Consider the following 19,594-nt stretch of genomic DNA (forward strand, 5'->3'; position numbering starts at 1 on the left):
TTGCACCTTCTCTGCACTTTTTTCTTTACACTGCTGGAGAAAAAAGCCCGATTCGCAGCCACACGGATTCACACATCCTTAACGCCGAGCTCGGGTCGCTTGCAAAGCCTGCAACGCTCGGAGAGTTAAGTGCGATGCTAAGAGTGGCCAGCCGTGTTGGCACTGTCGGATTCGGGATTCGCCCTGCGAGATCGAATCGAGAAGGGGGAAGTGCGTCATATCGATCAATCCCAAATAGATCCATCAGACGGCTGACACTGTTAGGTATACCCGCAAGAAGAAAGCCTCGAGCCGTCTTTCTCGACATCCTGCGAATGAGTCTCTGTCTAGAACGACCTCGGAGCCCCGCTCGGGTTCTCACAATAATGACAGGAGCACGGAGCGGACAACTGAGAGGCTTGTGATACCTCAGACTGAAAGTGACGGCATATTCCATCATGGGATAGCTGAGGCTCAACCTACCTCAAACAGTCAGTCCCTTCAGGCACAGTTTGATTCCGGTCTAGGCCACCTGCAAGGCTCTTGCGGTCTCATGTACACCATCGAGGTGGATTATACAGGCAGAACTGGTTCAGCCGAGAGACTGAAAGTAAGCTATCCGATGCCAGTCGTCCTTGCCGAGCGACCAGCCTTCATTTCAGGTCCCGCTGCTGGAGAGCCGGCCCAGCCGTCCGATCCGTCCTCCATGCCTACTAGACAGGTAGCAGACGAGCCGATCCGCGCTTTCTTCGACTGAATTCATCCAGCATATCCAGTCTATGATCGGAGAAGCTTCACGGAACTTTACTCACAGGGCAAGTTATTTCCGTTAGTTCTGCGTACTGTATTCTATATGGGATTCACTGTCGGCTCCGACAGCCTCATCGATGCCTTAGACTATAGCCATCGCACTGAGGCTAGGAAACGCGTTTTTTACGTGCGGAGGCTTTGTATGATGCCGACCATGAAGAGGATCCTCTGAAAGTAGTCGCATCGTTGCTACTGTTGGGGGTTTGGTGGCACGGACCGGAGGATCAGAAAGACACATGCTATTGGGTTGGATGTGCCACGAACGTTGCCCAGACACTAGCATGCATCGGATGGTATCTCCTGAAAATGAATCGACTAAGATTGCTGAAACGTTCTAGGTCATCGCTGCCCGCGATAAGTCGGGGAGAGAGGTCTCTGCGGAAACGTATCTAATGGTCGATTTATGCGCAGCTCCTCTAACCGCACTACCTGCGCCCCTATACTGACAATGTATAGACTCGAGACCGGCAGACGGCGGCTGCATTCGGTCAATCGTGCCGTATCCGGGACGAAGATTGTGATGTCGAGCCTTTAACCGAGGAAGATTTCTTGTTTGACAGTGATTATGGCCAGACACTCATCTCTCTGCAAAAAGACTTCCATATCTCGTACGCCGTAGAAATGGCGACATTGGCTCATATATGTAAGTGAAAATGCCAAGTTTCAATGATTCGTCATGCTTATTTATGCGCAACTAGTTGGGGACATCTTAGTAGGAGAGTTTGGCCCTCAACGCCCAAGTCTGGAAAAGTATCAGACAGCAACATTGGCAAATAGACTCGCAGAGTGGAAGCGCCACCTTCCGGATCAACTACGGGAAGCCTCGCCTGACGCAATGCCAGACTTCGTCTCTTTTTGCGCCGCGCATCGCCTCCATTTTATAGCAGACGAGATCTACGCTTATTCTGTGTTTCAGAACCCGTCCATGACAGATGTGACACTATTTGCATCCGTCTTATCTCTTGGTCTAAACAAAGACTGTTTGATTGATAAAAGCATGGTCCACATCCTCTACGGCCCAAGCAAAAGGCTTTTGCGCCAACGGCCTGCGGCTCGGCTTGGTGTGTACGCGCAAGGAAGGCATTATTCGCGCGATGTGGGGTATTAGGTATGCATTGATTTATCGTTCCGTCAGTATATTTCTAACGCTATTATGTCTTTTGCCTTAGTATGTTCTCCTGGTCTCCTCATCTGCTACAAGACGTCTGGGCTGGGATGCTGGAGAACGAGCAATGGATGGAAAGCTTTATGTCGGAGAAGCGAAAACAAATGCAATATGACTATGCAATTGCTGCATCATTATTTTGCGACCGCGGTTCAATTGTTATCAGATGTAAGTCCAGCAAGTCTTTCTTCTATACGAGTACATTGATTAATCCCAAATGCCTAATCAGGAACGCCGGGCTGTGCTTCTGGATCGACCTCCGGCACCTAGTGCAGTCAGGCTTAGAGGCAGATTCAGGCAGTGCAACTAAGAACTCATGGCTGTTAAGTATTCTATCCTCGGACGCCGAAAGGTATAAGCAGCACGAGCTGCGAACCTGAGAAATCTGCATGGAACACGGAGTGCTCATTGCCCCGGGCCACGTATATGCGCCGGAAGAACACGGCTGGGTCCGGATAACGTTTATATTTGGCAGAGAGGCACTGGAAGAGGGGCTGCGGAGATTGAAAGAGGCGCTGACGTGTGTCGAGGCTGAGGTGAAGGCTGAGAGATGGTAAAAGGATGGGACAGGCTTTTTTGGAGACAACCTAACCTCGTCTTCTGGATTATGATCCCCTGATGATAACCGGAGCCATGCCGTCCTCCGGTAGGTTGAACTCCCCGACTGCTCGTTCTCGCCCCACCTTTGACGAGGCTTGTGCTACCTTGGTCATCTGCAAGGTAACTCAAGATTACTCCCCGTCAAGTCAGTTTCACATTTGCTTGAAATGGTAAAACTAATCAAGAGCCTCAGAGAAAGCTGACGCTGCAGCGAGCACAGCCTAATTCCTGGTAAGGGTAAGCGGAATAGTTGCGATGGATTACCTTATAAAGATAACTCCTCCCTGAGGGCTTCGTGTCAATTTGACCGTTATCTTCATGCTATTCTTTCCAATGTGCTCTGAGAAATTGACGGACTCCGTCATCCTTTCTTCAGTTTGTTCTTACCTTCCCACCGAATCCATATCGTGTGATTCGCCATGGCAAAAGCCAACGCACAACAGATCACCACGGCTGCTGGGGACAAGCAACTTCCTACCCCATTCTCAAATCTACCAAAACCTCAAGCACCGCCAATAGCCAAACGCGGCTGGAAGAGATTCCTCGACTGCCGTCATATCGCTGGCGTACTCTGGCTCGGCCCTGCAATTACTCTCCTGGTTCTCAACTTCAAGGGTCATATTATAGGTCTAGGACTTGGATGTAGTGGAGATTGCGGCGTCAACACCTATGCACCCCTCGCAGAGCAAGCTGACAACCACCGTGACAGGACCAACCGCAATATCCTGGGTCTATTGCAGTTTGTTGCCAAGGGCTTAGAGATATGGTTCATGTACCTTGCCGGCAGCTTGATTTATACTATCGCCAAAATTGTCTCCGCCAAGGACTCTCGACTTCCCGTTGATATTTTGTTGATATTTGCTGAGTTCATGGATCTTCTGTATATCGCCGATCTTGGTCGAAGTATGTGGAGTTTGGACAGGCAAAAGCGCCGTGCCGCAAATACTGGATCAACAGAAAAGACTTCCGAACGGCCCTGGATGTTGTATTCCTTTGGATTATTTGTTGCGGTCTTGTGTGCAGTAGGGAATCTGATGGGTATAGCAACGGCCGCACTTGTTATACCAGGGCTACAATGGATGGAAGTCAACAGGAATGACTCTATCAGATTTGGTGAAATGCTATCATCTTCGGCGCCTGGAGACGAATTTTTCGCTTCTAACTCGTGTACAGAGGGCATATACAACTGCACAGATAACATCTACGGGCCTGCCCTGGATGGACTAGTGTCTTCCCTCTTTGCCACCGGTGCACAAAACGTCAAAGGAGTAGGGGAGCGGCTAACACCACTCATGCCTCAAGAGGCAAATCTGACCATTAAGATGTTCCCTGATGTATTGATGCTGGTCCCAAATAGAGGAACTCTTCGACAGTTCAATTCTGACAGAACAAACTGGGCCATTGGGGCATCTTCTCGTGATAGTCTGGATTCAAACTCTGCCATTTTCAACAGATCCCTGCAGACTCGTCTACAACGAACAGGACCGGCCGCGCTTGCCTGGTCCGAATGCAATGTTATCAGGGCGCCGCGCGTGATTGGTGTCTCTCAAGATAAACAAGTTCGCTGTTATGACAGCTACGACTACGCCTATGGCAATGTTGGCACAAAATGCATTCCCTGGGGCTCAGGGTGGGATCATGCTACGGGTGCCTCTTCCGCCACATTTAGTATCCAGAACTTTGTGCACCAGTCGTATCCTCTACAGGTTACCGTCTACACCACACCAAAGGCGCGTTGGATCTACGATGGAGATCCATGCCGCATATACGACCGTTGTGAATGGGACCAGCTGTTCGCGGACGCAAATGTGACAGAACCCAACACCATGAGCCAGCAAACCTACGAGTACTTTATGCCTCAGTATGCAAATGATTCGATGATCTGGTGCCATAGCCATGCATTCCTTGCGTTTACCACATACGCTCTGGATAAGCCATCAGCTTACCCTGATTTTGTCCAGCTTGTGGAAATGAGAGGCACTGATTATTTCGATTCAAATCTGCTGATGGCAAAAAAGGGCGATCCAGAAGGAATGCTATCTGTTCACGCTGACTGGCTACTTGCAGCATGGGCAGTCAACAATAATGGATCTGTTAGCGGCTACCGTGCGTCCAGCTTGTACATCATTGACGCCTATAAGCAGTACATCGCGGCCAACAATTCAGATTCCAATATCGAAGATCCGGTATATAACTTTGAACTCATCCATTCTACCACGATTCTACAAACGTACTCCATCTTGCCCTACAGCACAACAACGCGAACCTCGGTACACCGCGACCCGCACAAGGGCAGAGATGAAGAGAAACTCCATACATTAAGCTCCTGGGCCTCCGTCCAGCTTTGGAAGTACGGCATCGACTCACGGACTAAAGTGCTGGGCGTCGTGGTCCTGGCCATTGGCATGGTTGTTGTGGTTGTCACGACGTTGTTATGGAGTGAGGCACCTGACTCTCCAATCGAGATGATCGTGACGGCGCTTGTACAGGTGCAGCGTGCGGAAGAGCAGTCGAAAGATGAGCCCAAGCCACAGGATCAGCCTTGATGGCGAACTAGGTTAGCTTGAGGCTGGATGTTCCTTCTACTGCGGTTGGCCCGGCTGAGCATGAGGCAGAGGTGGGCTGTTACAAACGAATACGTATATTACGAGCTAAGAGCCGTGAATAACATATGAAGTGGAATCTCGACCTCATGTGTTCCCTACGCATAGAAACAACCTCATTCGACCCGTGGTGGCTGGGGCCCATTGGCGGAGGAGGAAGAGGACGCTCCTGGTGGCGCACCATGACAACGCCTCAGCCTTGACATAGCCAAACTCTATCAATCAAACCCTTGCAACGTCCAATCGCTTCTTGCCTTGTCAGGGCACACGAAAACCTATCACCTAAACTCTCATTTGTTGTCAGATTTAGATCGGGAAGGTGCCATCTCGCCCTGGTCGCCCTTCCTGCAGTTCTCGATGCTCCTCTTTTCCTCCCATCATCACTCGTTGACACAGTCCTAGCTCGCTTTTTGCGAACGAAGAACCCCAGTTTGATTCAGGCTGAAACGACTGGTTTTTAATTCTGCCTTAGGCTTTTTCACTTGTCGGTCGATCGATGAAATGAATGAACAGGGCTATTATCATCTCATAAGCCTTTCATTTCCAGACGACGCTCTTCTGTCTTCAGAGGACTTTGATATTGTTAGTCCAGGTCCTCTGGCATATCTGACCTCGGTCAAGGATCCAATTCAAAGAAAGCAAAGATACCTAAAGTTTCTGGAGCAGGGAATCAATGTAAGAGAGCATTGTGACAACCCCGACTATCAAGTTATCCGCATCTTATCCATTGTGGCTACGCAGTTACAAATTATCTTACTCTCCCACTTCAACTCTACCAGCGGTACGATCCAACAAGGTCCTATCATCTACCGCCCAAATATTTTCAGTTATGACAGTGAAATTCGTCGTGCACATCCATGCTGCGACGGAATCTCTATCTGGAAGCCCATTTTTAGTGGCGTCGGACCAGAAAACGGCTTATTCAATATTTACCCAGGTTCTCACCACTGCAAGACGGCAGAGGAACTAAGAACTAGTGGAATACACCCTGCAGAGGTACGAATCCGGGCCGACCAGGTTCTCATCACACAAGGTGGACTCTGGGTCGAGGAAGTCCGAGGGGTCTTTACAATAGGTAGAAGGGGCCCGTTAATGTGGATGGGCGTCTCTGAACAGATCATCGGGCCGCACATCGACATGTACTGTCTACCATTTATTGCACGGGCCTAGGGGGCCGCAAGTCTTCTGGCACGGTAATTACCATCAAAAAACGTGGAACGGGGCCCCGGGTTGGAGGTGGCTCAAGAGGCCGTCTGGTTTACACCACAAGACAGAATAACAGGGCATGGATCTCGAAGCCGCGCAGAGTCTTTGCCCTCTTTCATAAGTCGTGCGTTGAACGATCTTCCCCTGATTGAGAAGTTTGTAAGCGACCTGGGAGACCCAACTGGGTTGATCCTCTGCGCTTATCATGGATACAATGCGGCGTCAGACGAAGACAAAGACCCACGGATGGCATTGATTAAGCTCAAACACCCAATTACAGACCCAACCAACTGGTTCGTTCGCGCGCTCGCCGTCCGATATCTTGTCCAGCGCTATCACAATCCAACCAGCAGATCAATGATGACCGAATTCATCCGCGAACAGAACTTACCTGATACCCCACACTCGCAATAACGTGAAGCAAGGTCACAAGCTGCATCTGATGGAGATGGAACTCAATTTGCCGGGCGTTTGGCTCGCCCTTATGGGTATGTTCCCAAGGCTCATGAACCTGCCTTTCGCAGAGACGTATTCTCTGCCGCAGGCGTTGTGAGGGGGATATTCGGCCCTTGGAAGCGCTGCGCAGAGATGGCCCAGACTTGTGGAGGATTCTTCTCGCTTGTACTCGGCCTGGATCGACGGATGGTTGGAGGAAAATGCCTCTGCCAGGTTTGATGGTGCACTAGCGAGTATTAATGACAGTGCTCTGGATGAGATTTGAAATGGGGAGACTGCTGGTAGTGGCATGTACATTCCAAATGCGGGCCAAATCTATTCGTTAAAGCTAATCTTACCTTCCTCGTCAAAGAACTGCCCCGTGTGTTTTCCCCTCTCCAGAAACTCAGCAGGAAAAGGAGCAAAGACCTCGATCATCTTCGCGAGCCGGTCATCGACAGCCGTCCATGTTTCCCTTGGTGATGCCTCCCCGGAGATGGGGACTATGCCCCGGACCAGCTCTATAACCTGCAAGCGATTAGTTGAGACAGGTAAGATCGACGTGGACAGCCTTACAAGAGATCCGGGGCTCCAGATATCCACGGGCGTATCCCACGGCACACCGATTGTCGCCTCCGTGGCGACTGGATTAGCTCGGCTAGATGGCGGTCTCGCCAGGATGCTATGTTAGCACTCCAGTAAGCTAAAAAGACGATAATGCGGGTTCCATGAGCACGTACCAACACCAAAGACAATGAGTCTGACATGATGATTCTTCAATTCTGAGACAAGTGGTGTGGGAATGACCTCTCGAAGAGGCCGCGGCGCAGCATTATCATTTCTCTGGGAATCAACCCGCGCGGGAATTTTTGATAGATACTTGGAAATGGCACTCTCTGACCCCTCTAGCTCTAAGAGTATATTCGTTGGTTTCAAATCTAATAATTGCCCAGATCAGCAACCTCTCGAACACTCACTTGATATAGCTAACACTCGTACCAGTATGGATAACCCCACACTCCCAATGCAGAAAATCCAGCGCGAGAAGAAGCTGCCTCGTAATCACTTCCACAGCTTTGACGGGTAATCCACCATCTTCGAACTTGATTGTCTGGAAACCCAGATGATGGCCCAGGGTATCAAAGGCCAGGCAGACGTGCTCGCCATTTGGCCCGGAGTGCATGAATTCCTCTATAAGATGGAAGATGTTCTTGCTGCCAGGATGGGGGCTTTGCTGTGACACTTGTGAAATTCGAGAAAGAATCTCTTTTTCGAAGATTTGATTTCGTCTGCTGTAGCAGTCTGCGCGAAGGATCTTGAGGGCGACGTGTTTTTGGTGACTGCGTAAGCTGTTAGCCCCCGCCCTGTAAATCCTCCAACAGATAATGGTTAATGCCATTCATCTCGAGTCTTCAGCTAGCCAAACAGTAGAATACTGCTCATATCCTAACTTCAGCAGGATCGTGTGTTGGCCAGCTTGAAGTGTATGGCCCAGATAAACTCGATGGAAACCACCGGGCTGGGAGTAATCTGGCTCTTCGATGACTGGCCGAGGGCGGGGAGAAGCGGGCCGCTGCAGTGATGAAGATGGGGGGAATTCTCTTAGTAGTGATCGTACTGTGGCTAAAGAGCATTTTAGGAGGCTCATCTTGTGGTAATATCGAGGATATAATGCCCAAGGGTGACGCGAAATGGATGGAAAGACAGGGGGCTGGTAGGGAGAGGATGCCACGTGATTCTATGCGCCGGCTATATAGAACAGACCTCGAGTGTGTCACCTAACTAGGCTGTTTTTTTGAGGATAGTAAAGCATTGAAAACCATAATAATTTGAGAGCAGGGAGATACTAGCAGTCTCAACAGTCCCAAGGGTCTACCTATCCACCTCTGCACGACTGGTCATACCCATGTAGGAGTGGGGACCAGGGCTTTCCGTCCGTAGTCCTAAGTACTTGAGCGGCCGGGCTTGACAACAGGAGGCTGTTTAGGCCACCAGGAGTCTATGTATGTTGGGGTTTCTTTTATGTTGGAAGACTTAGGCTTAGCTGTACGCATATTACATTGTGCAGAGAAAGGGAGGGCACCCTGCGAAGCCCTGAGGGTCAGCAACTAGGCCGAGGCCGGAAAATTGCTGTGGCAAGAACAATACAAAGGCAATATTCAATATAACCTACACAACCTGCCAGAACCAAAACAGCAATGTTAATTGTTAAGAGGCATAAACAAGTCATGAGCGAACAGAATGAGGCGAGAATAAGGGGTCATTGGGAGGTAATATCCACTGGATGAACACCGACAAAACAACAGAAAACACAGAACACAGAACGAGCCTGCCAGAATACCGTAGAGTCAGCGTCAGGTCTCCCTAGAGACACTTTAACTAGCCCACTGCCACCCATTCAACTTAATCGCATCCATCTGCGCCACCGTCTGCGCGAATCCGCCGGCAGCAGCCAGATCAATGGCCCCCTGGTGCAACTCAACCCTCTTCGGCGTCCCAGGCGCCGCATTAAAATCATACGAGAAGAACTTAACCTTCTTCCCAATCGCCACAGCCCCAAATATCTTGCGACTTGCATTTAGATTCTCGCTCATATCGTCGTCGAATTGCCCGTTGATTGTGTTGGTCCACCCTGCGACTGTATCCTCTTTCGGCCCCTTGCACTCAACGAGCAGGATCTGGCGCTCCGGTGAGCTTAGCACGTTTGCAGGGTTTGGATCCGGAATGATCTGGAAGATCACGATGTCGGGCATGTTGCTGTTGCCGAGGACGGGGGCTTTGAAGCCGTAGCGGTAGTGCTCGATTGTTGGGAAGTAGGTGGTTGTTATGATTTGCCAGAGATTTTGCACGGGTTCTTCGTTGCTGGTCGGCCGGATAAAGTCCAGGGCCATGAGGTAGCTTGGGAGGGTTTGGAGGATGGTGGAGGGGGGTTGGGGTTGTTGGGCCATCTTGTTGTGGTGGTAAGTACGGTGTTTTGCTGATAGCTGGAGCAGAGAGGTAATGGGTGGAATTGTAATGCACTGTTAGTCGCTGCTGTAGTTACTTCAGTACCGGGGATCTTGAGGAGTTATATAGCATTGGCGTTCTGGGGTATATGAGGCCTCTGTATACCTCTCCGTCGACTTCGTTCTCAGCTGGAAGACACCGTAGCAACGCCACTCAGCCGCAGCGCAACCACCACCACAATCTGGCGGGAATCCCGCCATGCAACCTTTGTTTAAGTAGCTTTAAATTTCGGCCGTTACTGATAGTCGGTGAGCGAGGAGAGCTGAAGAGGATGGTCAAGTATCTTACGGTAGGCTGAGCGCCAAGCAAGATGAAGCCAATTGATTGGGCATGGAAGGGCATATGATCTTGCAAGACTTCTTGTTATTGAAAATGTCTTGCATGATGTGATCATGATCGTAAGCCCTTCTCTATACGGCAGGTGGTTGATAACCTAGGGGCGCCAATCAGTTCGAGTTGCCCCCATCACCCCCCCTCTGATCATGTTAAGAGAGATAGTCACGGCATTCTCACTCAGTCAATGCTAGTTATTTCCACGTGAGTCTGTGTATACTGCTGGGAAGAGACAGTTGCCATTGTTGAACTTCTCACAATAGATGGATTTATTGCGTTCTGAGGGTTGAAGTACCTCGGCGGCTCTAACTCAGGCAAATGTGACATTTGATAATGCTTGAAACCACAGCCAGCCACTCATGTCACTTTGCATGCGCCCTTGTTAATATAATAATATGAGGATTTGGCATCCCGCTGTAAGAGGAGACTCAAAAGTACCTAAGACACCATTTTTTAAGTTTGTTCAGGTCCTATGATGCAGAGTTGCATGTATGCGCGCGCCAATTCTTCAATCCAACAGCCTCTTGTTCGCCCTCTTCTTTGAGAGAAGAGTGCACATGGTAGGTGGTGATGCTATAAGCGGATGGGTGATACTCTAGAGCAATAAGAGAGAATCATTTTGCCTGCAAAGGCTAACGAAAAGATATTAAAACTGATTGAGCGATGTGTATTTGGTAGGGTTCTAGTGGCGGGCCGTTGTCTTAGGGCTTTTTAGCTGCGTGCCCTATACCGCTGGGCATCCAGGCCTGCAATGTTCTGGAAGTCCTACCTACTCAAGTTCAAATCATGGTCTTTACTCCGCCACACGGTAGCGTGGAACAAAGCTTACAGTGAGTTAGCGCGTAAAGTACGAAGTGAGACCCTTTATAGTTTGTGCTTACCTTAGGTACATCTATCAGTTTGCCTCTTCTTGATGCGGCCATCATGCCGTCCACGTCATAGATATTCTATGCTACATGAGCGGTATTGGTCAATAAAAACCTAGGCATTTGGAAAAACAATGCTTGTGCTGCTGTCCTCCATTAGTGGTCGAATGGTAGTCCGAGAACCTCCCCTGCTACGGTAATCATGCATGAGAGCTACGTCATCGTCGTCATGGCACTCCTCCTGGGCTGCGGAAATGGATTCCGTCAGGACTATGAAATCCTGTAGCACTTGAGAGTATTATTTAAATAACCTTGAAGATGCCCTGTTATTTGGAATGACAAAAGTGAATCTTCAACAAGACTCAAGAAAACCTCCTCCAGATTGCGCGTACCTCGATCCACTACCTAATATATCAAATTATCTCAACCTGGGCATCAGAAGTGTAGGTAAGAATTTCTATGATACATGCACTGCTTCATCTAACCACACCACTAACATCTATAGTCTTGATCACAATGCCTGAACGTCAAAATGGAACAGTCAAATGGTTCTTAGATGACAAGGGATATGGCTTTATTATGCCAGACTTTGGTTCAGACCTGTTCGTTCGGTCTGAAGCGATTGAAGGAAGCGGGTTCAAATCTCTTAAAGAAGGGCTAAAGGTCTCTTTCGAGATCGTTCAAGGGGACAAGGGTCCGCGGGCGGATAAAGTCAGAATAGAGGGCTGATCCCGGAACTTGAAGCTAGCATTTGTGATCTTATTGATAGCACGAATGTTCCGATAATGTTGATGTATTTGACTCAGTTGGATGAAGGTGAAACAAAGCAATCCACTCACAGCCTTGTTCCCTGCGTGGCAGGCCTTGATTGCTCAAGAATACCAGATGATTAATCTTCAAAGATTAAGATTGACTGCATTACCTAATAATATGAAGGTAGTGGGTACATATGTAGTATCTTCTATTCACGTCATATCGGTACTATAGGTCAGCAGCATGAAGCTGTCACGCCTGCCAAGTACCCCGCCCCCCGCAAGAAAGAACCCCGCGCTACCCCGCCTCTCGCTCTTCCTCAAGGTCCTCATCACCCCTCCACCTTATTCGTTTATGTTGTTCAACGTACTCAGAATGTCCACGAAAACACTAACCCTCCGCTGCCACTGCCGCTCCGCCCACTTCACCTACACCATCCCAACATCCTATCTCCCTCTCCGCGCCCACCTCTGCCACTGCACCCTCTGCCGTACAACTCACGGCACGACCGCCTCTTACCACGCTGCCATCCCAAAGGGAGTAAAACCGTCCTTCATCGCCCCTTCAACTTGGGATGATTTGACCACATACAAGCCTCCAAACAGCGGGGCAACATTTTACTTTTGCAGCACGTGCGGGTGCCAAGTTGGCGGGACGGGCGCGAAGGGCATCTGGGACGCCGTTGTCTCGATTATTGAGGGTGGGAATGATGATGGAGATGGCGGTAAGCTCTGGGTGATTGATGAGCATATCTATACGGAGAAAGGATCGACGGGGGATGGGGGGATCGCAGAGCTCTTGCCCTGTATTGGTGGGAGGGAAATGAAGGTTTGGAATCCGGAGGAACGGGGGACGGAATTTCCTCAAGCTACTACTACCAGTGACGGTGATGGTGCTGTGATTAAGGACAACACCCTCCTTGCGCAATGCAACTGCGGCGGCGTCTCATTCACCATCTCTCGCCCGCGCGAGTCCTTCATCAACTCCCCTGCAAACAGCAAGTGGATTCATCCATCCGACAAAACAAAATGGCTTGCTCTACTTGACGTCTGCGATGACTGCCGTCTTTTGACTGGTGCACACGTCACAACCTGGCTCTTCGTACCAATCGACCACATCACGCCTTCTCTCCCGGAGAACCTGCTCATCGGGACGATGAAGCGGTATGAGTCAACGCCTGGATCTGTCACTCGGACGTTCTGCGGATGGTGCGGCGCGACGGTATTCTGCTTCTATGAGAAGCGAGGCGGGATTGTTGATGTTGCGACGGGCATTCTGCGGGCGCCGGAGGGGGTGATGCTCGGTGAGTGGGCTGTTTGGAGGACGGCGGAGTTGGGGTTTGTGGAGGATGGTCTGAAATATGATAGAGAGTTTACGGAGGCGCTGGAGGAGGGCGCGAAGGAGTGGGGGAGGAGGGTGCATGGAGAGGTTGTTGATTTCCAGGGGGGTCCGGCGGCGGATTAAGGTTATGGTGGTTCTGAGCCATACTTCAATTCGCTAGTCAATAGGTAATACGTCGAAGAATCCATGGGAGACAAGTCCTTATACTCTGCTCTACCAATCATTATACCCACGGTACTGTTGAGGTTGTATCACAGGTTGTGGAGATGGCCCAGCCAGGTATGGCTGCGGAACTATGTACAAGATACGGATGTATCGAGGGTTTAACACTTGAACCAAATCTCGACTTCCTGATGCTCATTCATATGCTAGAAGGTTGACAATCTCTGCAAATGTATAGGGGCGAGGGGAGTTGTAACTTGGAAGAGTCTAAATTATCAATTTTGACAACATACAACTCATTCAAGACCTCTACTTCTTTCAATAATACCGAATTTACATAGAAGCTAGGAAGTCATTTAAACAAAGAGTAGCAGTACACGCATCAATCAATGTAAAATGAATGATGGACCCGTCAATACGAAATATTGCAACAACAACAACAACAACAACAACAACAATAAGCACAACAACAGGTATAAAGAAACAATCAGAAACGCCTGGGTTTACTTAGCACTGCGCCAGAGTTGATTTCGCAGCCAGTCACCATTAGCAGCACTTCCAGTAAAAACACCGGGCCCTCCAAGATCAGCATATATCCGCTTACGGCTTTCGAAATCCGATGCCAAACCAAAGAATTTGGCCGTATCCACGGAGGAATGGATATTCAGACCCTGTGCTTCCATCGCCCTAAGCCCGCCGTTACTCTGTAAGACGAGACCACCGCCGCCGCCGCCACCACCTAGCTGTCTTTCAATCATATTTTGTAGAAGCGTGGGGCCATGTCTTATGGCTGCATCTCCAAAGCCTCGTCCTATTGCGCAGAGCCCATTCAAGATGAACGATTCCTCCTGTGCAGGCTTTGCTGCACTAGAGGCCTGAGACTCAGTCTTATTGCCCGTACCTGCCTCCGGCTGCTGTTTCGCATGCCCTGCATCACCGGAAGCTTGAGGCTTCTGAGACGTGCCCGACCGGGAGGCAAACGACTCTGGGCGCAAGATCTTCGCGGCGGACGTAGCATCAATGCTCACGCCCGCATTCAGCTCCTGCAGAAACAAAGGCTCGACAGTGGAAGAGTCATTGCGACAGTGCCGCACAACCATATCCTTAGCATGATTGCCCAGCTCATCTGTGTCGACATCCCAGCGCAGCATCTCCTCCATCTCAAACCCGTAGATGTGTCTCCTCCCGAACTGGTACGTGCGCGCTCCGAGATGCAGGAAGCTCGCCCACTCAGCGTCCTTCCGCGCTTTGAGGCGCTCGTTGTATGCATTTGTCTGGCCTTCCCAGAAGGTTGTGATGAAGGTTAGGTGAGGGAAGAAAGTCTCGCCGCAGAGCTCGGCGAGCCAGGCGTAGAGCTGGTGCTCGAGCTCGTCGGGGCGGCGGGTGAAGGTGTTGATTGGTGTGACGAAGAGGATCCCCGCGATGATTGCGTGTCCGCGGATCTGGTTGAATATCTCGGCGATGTCGAGGAAGATGCGCCACTGGGTGGCCGTGTCGTAGAAGCCGGGGGTGTCGACGATGAAATGTGTGGTGTCGTCGATTACTGTGTCGACTATCTGGCATTTGTCCGTACCTGGATCGGATGACAGTACGTTAGCTGGAAGGCCATAGGAAGGTCCGGTATCAGGAAGGCCCGGCCGTACCTGCTCCATTGCCAGCAAGACCAGTCACATCAGTAATTTTCTCTGCCAGTGATGACTTCCCGACGCCTTCTTTGCCAAAGATGAAGATGACTCGGGCCAGAGGTCCATCATGGCTTTTGATCGACTCCAGACACCTGTTTGTCCTTGCGGCGGCTTCGGATGCATCCGATGCCATTTTGCTCTCGGCTGTATTCGTAGACTAGAGAAATAAGAAAATCCTAATATCAGATATGACAGTGGTGGTACGCTTTCAAGGTACTATGAAGAAGGCGGTTACAGTGCCCACCCGCCCAAGCCTGGGGAGATGCGAGATCTATATAGGGGAGTTCCAAGCGCCCAGTCATCCACTAGCTTGATCATTTGGAAGCATGTAGGTCTCTGGGAGCTGCTTTTTCCTGCCACGTCAATTTTGCTGATCTGTGGCGATGAAAATGAATGGCAATTGTTGGATGTTAGATTTTGCCTAATGTTGCACTTGCCGCTGCAGCGGCAAGGCTGATGCCAGTCACCAAATGTACGACACAACAGAGGAAATGTAAGCCAACAATTCTCACGCACAATCGTTTTTATAGGGTAACTTCCCAGCCATCTGGTCCAACCACCAAGCGCCGTGGCGTAGAATGTCAGTGATCAAGTAGCAGCTATGGATATGTGAATTTAATATATCGAAGGCTTTTAGATTGTGGGCAACAAGCCGCCTTTTCTTCAAATCAATCATCTTGCTGTAAATGGGTGTGGACTGCACAGTCAAAGTATTTGTCTAAGAATGTCTTTAAATCTCTAAATGGGCACCTAAGGTATCTGTTACCGGAGGCTGAGGTGTGGAGGTGAGATAGGTATGGTAGTAGGGTGGAGTGTGAAGTGCCTTATCAGCAGCTTCCCCGCACTTCTAATATTTTTCTCTTTACTTCATCTCAGGCCTGGCTGTGCACAACCTTCGAAATTCGCAAACGTCTTATATTCTGATAGACAGCTGTATAAGTCTTTGGTACTGGCGTTTCTCTCCACATTGTCTAAAGTCGTGCCCCTCTATCTACATCTCTAGCGCCCCAGACAGAACACCAACACAACCAACCACCTGCAAGAAATGGCACTACCAGCAACCTGGCGCAACCTTACCGCCACCGACATCGACAGCCTCATGCTTGTGGCAGACGCCGTTCACCCTGGCCTCCCAGAAAGCGCCGAGGTCTTTGCGGAGCGTGTCGCGCTCTATCCCGAGGGCTGCCTTGCTCTTGTCAACGACCAAGACGAGCTCTGCGGCTACGCGATCTCACATCCAATTCGGAACCAGCAACCCCCTGCACTGGATTCTCTGCTCGGCAATATCACATCGGATGCAGATTGGTATTATATTCACGATATTGCGATCTTGCCGCCGCTTCGGGGAGGCGGACTTGCGGCGACGGGGATTACGCGGCTTTTGGACCTTGCGGGCGCAAAGGGGTTTCGGGGGACTTGTCTGGTGTCGGTTTATGGCACCGAGACGTTTTGGACGAAGTTTGGTTTTGGGAGTGAGGAGGTTGGGGATGAGCTGAGGCAGAAGTTGAAGGGGTATGGGGATGATGCTGTTTATTTGTCGAGGGTGAATGCAGGTGGTGAGAACAGTGGGCTCACTCAGTGATCCCGACTTTTGTTCTGCTCCCTGCTCTCTTAATTTCCGTTGTATGCTGTCCATCCCGAATTATTTGTCTACAGTTGTTTGACGCAATTGCTCTGTTTGCTCCTACAGCTGAGGTCATTGCTACACTTCTTCGTAACAACATACATAAACTCATAATCTGGTCAGTTCTCCCTCATTAATCTAATTTGCTGTCCACCCTTGACCAGGGGCACTGAACAATTATGGTAGGTATCAAAGCACCCCGCCCGTCTCGCATCCTGTCCGCAGCAAGTACCTTACCTAGGGAAGGAGCGACCCAGGCCATCAATGTCGATGACGCACGCTGCATCCCACCCAACTCCCGACTCTTAAACATTACATTCATCTCTCTTGAATGTTGTCTCTGTCGTTGCTTGACTTTACCCTATATCAAACTCCAGAACTTCGATAATACGACCAGAATTACCGTCCCTCAAAGGGACTCGTCGGCAGCAAGGTTGGGTTCTCATCCATCATGATGGCGTCCATGTGTTTGGGGTCTGCTCCTTTCAATAGGAGCAGCCCCTGCACTTTTGGTGAGCCGTTATAAGACGCCCAATGCAGCAATGTCCATCTGTCGTCAAAATCCTCGGCACCATACATTGGCTCGTTTCCCGCAGCCGAAGAAGAGTTCTCAGGTCCAGCTTTCTGATCATCTGCCGCAGTCGCATCCCAGAAGAAGTCGTCATCAGCCCCCTCAAAATCACCGTCTCGTCCGGTAGTGGCTAGAGCGTCTATGAACATCTTGTATCGAGTCGGGCCCATATAGATGGCGATGTCAGCTACCGTTAGCTCCCTGTAAGATAGCTCAGGATCTTCAGGAAGCGGAGCCGGGAGTGACTTCTGATTCACGTCCACGCCACCCGTCAAAACAAGCCTCAGGACGCGGGGAGCATCGAAATAGACGCAGCAATGGAGGAGATTCCAGCCGTCCCCGTCGAGGGAGTGGATAGCTTGTTCCCCAGCGTGTCTGATAATAGCTTGGAAGGTTTCCACATTATCATGCGAGGCCGCGAAAAAAAGCGCCGTCCAACCGTACCAATCCGCTCGCGCGTCTAGGGAGGCACCAAGTTTTAGAAACGCCTCGACGTCTTCGGGCGTGCCGACCGCCGCTGCCCGGTGAAGAGGCATCCACCCTCTGCTGTCGCAGGCGTTCACTTCGGCGAACTCGTTTGCTATACAAAGGCGCATGAAATCGGATGCTTGAGTCATGCGACCGTCGTCGACCCATAGGTAGGAAAGCACCGAATAGCCGTCGCTATCCACGTGTTCGATATCGGCTCCCTGGCTAAGGAGCACCCTGGCAATGTCAAGCTTCCCTCGGAGAAACGATGATTGCAGTGCCGTCCTAACCCATATTGTGTCAGGTCAAGGTCGTTTGTTATGCGAGGACTAACTTACATGTTGTGCGTTCCATAGGCCAGATCAGGCTCGGCGCCACGGTCAAGAAGCAGACGAACGAGTCTGGCGGATCCGCTTTCGATAGCATACTATTGACACCGAACCGTATTAGCATCACTGCGATAACAGTGCGAAAGATAGGATTGTCAAACTGACATCGAGCATAGGCCATCCCGCAGGAGTGACATCGCTTCCATGAGCCAAACCCCCTACCAACAATTGGCGAGCACGATTGAAGTCACCAGTCTTACACGCAATAGCCATCTCAGAATCCACGGCTATCGTATTGCGGACACTCATCTCTGGGTACAAGGAAAGATTGGGAAAAATCATCTTCAATTGAATCGAGTACATCTTGCCAAAGAGCGAAACTTGCAACCCTGCTCGGTAGCTGGTGCCTCCATTTTTGTCTTTCGGGATTGAAACTAACTGAGCATCAAATCCCCATCTATTGAATCTAGCTGCTCGGGACACTGGCTTGCTCGATGAACTTTTGGCGACTGGGACCAATTGCTGTACTTCCGACAGCTTGACTTGGATGACAGCAGGCGCCGAGGGCTGCGAGCTCGGTTGATTGACTACGGACATACTGATGGTGGTTGTGTTGCCGATGATCTCGCCCCTTTCGATTCTATCCATCGTCGCTTGCTGGCTAAGAAGAAGCCGATAGACCATTTGGCTGACCCGCCTTTCAGGTTCAAGGCCCGCTGTCAGCAAAGGGAAGTCAACCTGTTTCGGTTGTTATGTGGTAAGGGACGAGCCAAACATAACTTACAGCTGCTCCATCGATACTATCCCCTGCAGAGTGCTCTCCGTGGCTTGAAGTCGCTCTTTGAGCTGCGTAAGGATTTTCTTGTCCTTTATCGCCCATCTCACTCTGCTTCTCCATGTATGCGGCTCTTCGCGAAGGGGAAAAGCCGCCTCAATATCCGAGAGAAGGCCGCGGGCGGTCGACATGGCCCTAGAAAATGATAGCTCGTCCATTCCCATCCCAGCGCTCGCAGTTCGGTTTCCAGAGTCAGCATCGCCTTTTCCCTTTGCCGTCGACTGGTAAGGTGGCGGATCATCCCAGGGTTATTTCTGGGATTCCAACGCGGCGATCTCATCCTTCAATAGCAGTGCGTGGCCCCGGGCGATGCCCAGGTCCTTGTCTGCGAGCTTGTAGTCCTGTCTGAACTGGGCTATGGCACCACTTAATTTCGTTACGGCATCGGCGACGTTGGCTATGGAGGCTACGGCGGAGAAGGGCTCCATGGTTCGTGTTTGGAGTGGGGAAACGTGTTTGCATGCATGAGGAGCCCACTGTGGCGGAGGGAGTGTGCTATGCGATCGTTCGTTGTGGAAACGGCGCTCGGTCAAATGGCGGCTCAAGCAAAAGACTACCTAGGTACCTAATACAACTGCGTCGTGCTCTGGATAAAGGCGAGTACTCCGTGCGAAATAATCCGGGCATACAGATTGAAGGCAAACCTCGAAGATAAACCAGCAAGAAAGTGTGTGAGTGAAGCAAAATGAAGGGCTGAAATTGAACGGAAGGCTGAGACTCGACGTGCGGGGGGCTCTGGGAGGGGGCCAGCAGTAACCTTAGTGCTATGCCAATGACCGTTTGGGCCAGTACAGTCTAACAAGCGCTTGGCTATTTATGGCAT

The 19,594-nt window shown here is 50.5% G+C and overlaps 8 protein-coding genes across 8 annotated transcripts; 5 read left to right on the forward strand and 3 right to left on the reverse strand.

The window, feature by feature from the left end:
* The first annotated feature begins 2,186 nt into the window (after nucleotides 1-2,186).
* Nucleotides 2,187-3,065, forward strand: BDW74DRAFT_143502 (uncharacterized protein). The gene is made up of 2 exons (XM_073722882.1): nucleotides 2,187-2,600; nucleotides 2,748-3,065. Exon 1 carries the CDS (start codon nucleotides 2,344-2,346, stop codon nucleotides 2,509-2,511), a length of 168 nt encoding a protein of 55 aa, XP_073588398.1. The 5' UTR covers nucleotides 2,187-2,343; the 3' UTR covers nucleotides 2,512-2,600; nucleotides 2,748-3,065.
* On the forward strand, nucleotides 2,974-5,272 carry BDW74DRAFT_186201 (uncharacterized protein; the record flags this gene model as incomplete). Its single annotated transcript, XM_073731210.1, has 1 exon — nucleotides 2,974-5,272. The coding sequence occupies one exon, from the start codon at nucleotides 2,974-2,976 to the stop codon at nucleotides 5,098-5,100; it is 2,127 nt and encodes a 708-aa protein (XP_073588399.1). The 3' UTR covers nucleotides 5,101-5,272.
* Nucleotides 5,273-8,852: 3,580 nt separating this feature from the next.
* Nucleotides 8,853-9,806, reverse strand: BDW74DRAFT_42462 (uncharacterized protein). Its single transcript, XM_073732756.1, has one exon. The coding sequence runs from the start codon at nucleotides 9,744-9,746 to the stop codon at nucleotides 9,174-9,176; it is 573 nt and encodes a 190-aa protein (XP_073588400.1). The 5' UTR covers nucleotides 9,747-9,806; the 3' UTR covers nucleotides 8,853-9,173.
* Nucleotides 9,807-11,367: 1,561 nt separating this feature from the next.
* BDW74DRAFT_143509 (cold-shock protein) lies at nucleotides 11,368-11,830 on the forward strand. Its single transcript, XM_073722883.1, has 2 exons — nucleotides 11,368-11,450; nucleotides 11,509-11,830. Exon 2 carries the CDS (start codon nucleotides 11,520-11,522, stop codon nucleotides 11,730-11,732), a length of 213 nt encoding a protein of 70 aa, XP_073588401.1. The 5' UTR covers nucleotides 11,368-11,450; nucleotides 11,509-11,519; the 3' UTR covers nucleotides 11,733-11,830.
* Nucleotides 11,831-12,115: 285 nt separating this feature from the next.
* Nucleotides 12,116-13,220, forward strand: BDW74DRAFT_186203 (uncharacterized protein; the record flags this gene model as incomplete). Its single annotated transcript, XM_073731211.1, has 1 exon — nucleotides 12,116-13,220. The coding sequence occupies exon 1, from the start codon at nucleotides 12,132-12,134 to the stop codon at nucleotides 13,218-13,220; it is 1,089 nt and encodes a 362-aa protein (XP_073588402.1). The 5' UTR covers nucleotides 12,116-12,131.
* A 542-nt stretch (nucleotides 13,221-13,762) lies between these two features.
* Nucleotides 13,763-15,077, reverse strand: BDW74DRAFT_173171 (uncharacterized protein; the record flags this gene model as incomplete). Its single annotated transcript, XM_073727733.1, has 2 exons — nucleotides 13,763-14,832; nucleotides 14,903-15,077. The coding sequence occupies 2 exons, from the start codon at nucleotides 15,075-15,077 to the stop codon at nucleotides 13,763-13,765; spliced, it is 1,245 nt and encodes a 414-aa protein (XP_073588403.1).
* A 912-nt stretch (nucleotides 15,078-15,989) lies between these two features.
* BDW74DRAFT_173172 (GNAT family N-acetyltransferase) lies at nucleotides 15,990-16,526 on the forward strand (the record flags this gene model as incomplete). The annotated part of the gene is made up of 1 exon (XM_073727734.1): nucleotides 15,990-16,526. The coding sequence occupies one exon, from the start codon at nucleotides 15,990-15,992 to the stop codon at nucleotides 16,524-16,526; it is 537 nt and encodes a 178-aa protein (XP_073588404.1).
* Nucleotides 16,527-16,967: 441 nt separating this feature from the next.
* BDW74DRAFT_173173 (ankyrin repeat domain-containing protein) lies at nucleotides 16,968-18,245 on the reverse strand (the record flags this gene model as incomplete). The annotated part of the gene is made up of 3 exons (XM_073727735.1): nucleotides 16,968-17,892; nucleotides 17,946-18,034; nucleotides 18,102-18,245. The coding sequence occupies 3 exons, from the start codon at nucleotides 18,243-18,245 to the stop codon at nucleotides 16,968-16,970; spliced, it is 1,158 nt and encodes a 385-aa protein (XP_073588405.1).
* Nucleotides 18,246-19,594: the final 1,349 nt, after the last annotated feature.

Source organism: Aspergillus multicolor, assembly GCF_047715735.1.
Source record: "Aspergillus multicolor strain CBS 133.54 unplaced genomic scaffold BDW74scaffold_2, whole genome shotgun sequence".
NCBI classification, from domain to species: domain Eukaryota; kingdom Fungi; phylum Ascomycota; class Eurotiomycetes; order Eurotiales; family Aspergillaceae; genus Aspergillus; species Aspergillus multicolor.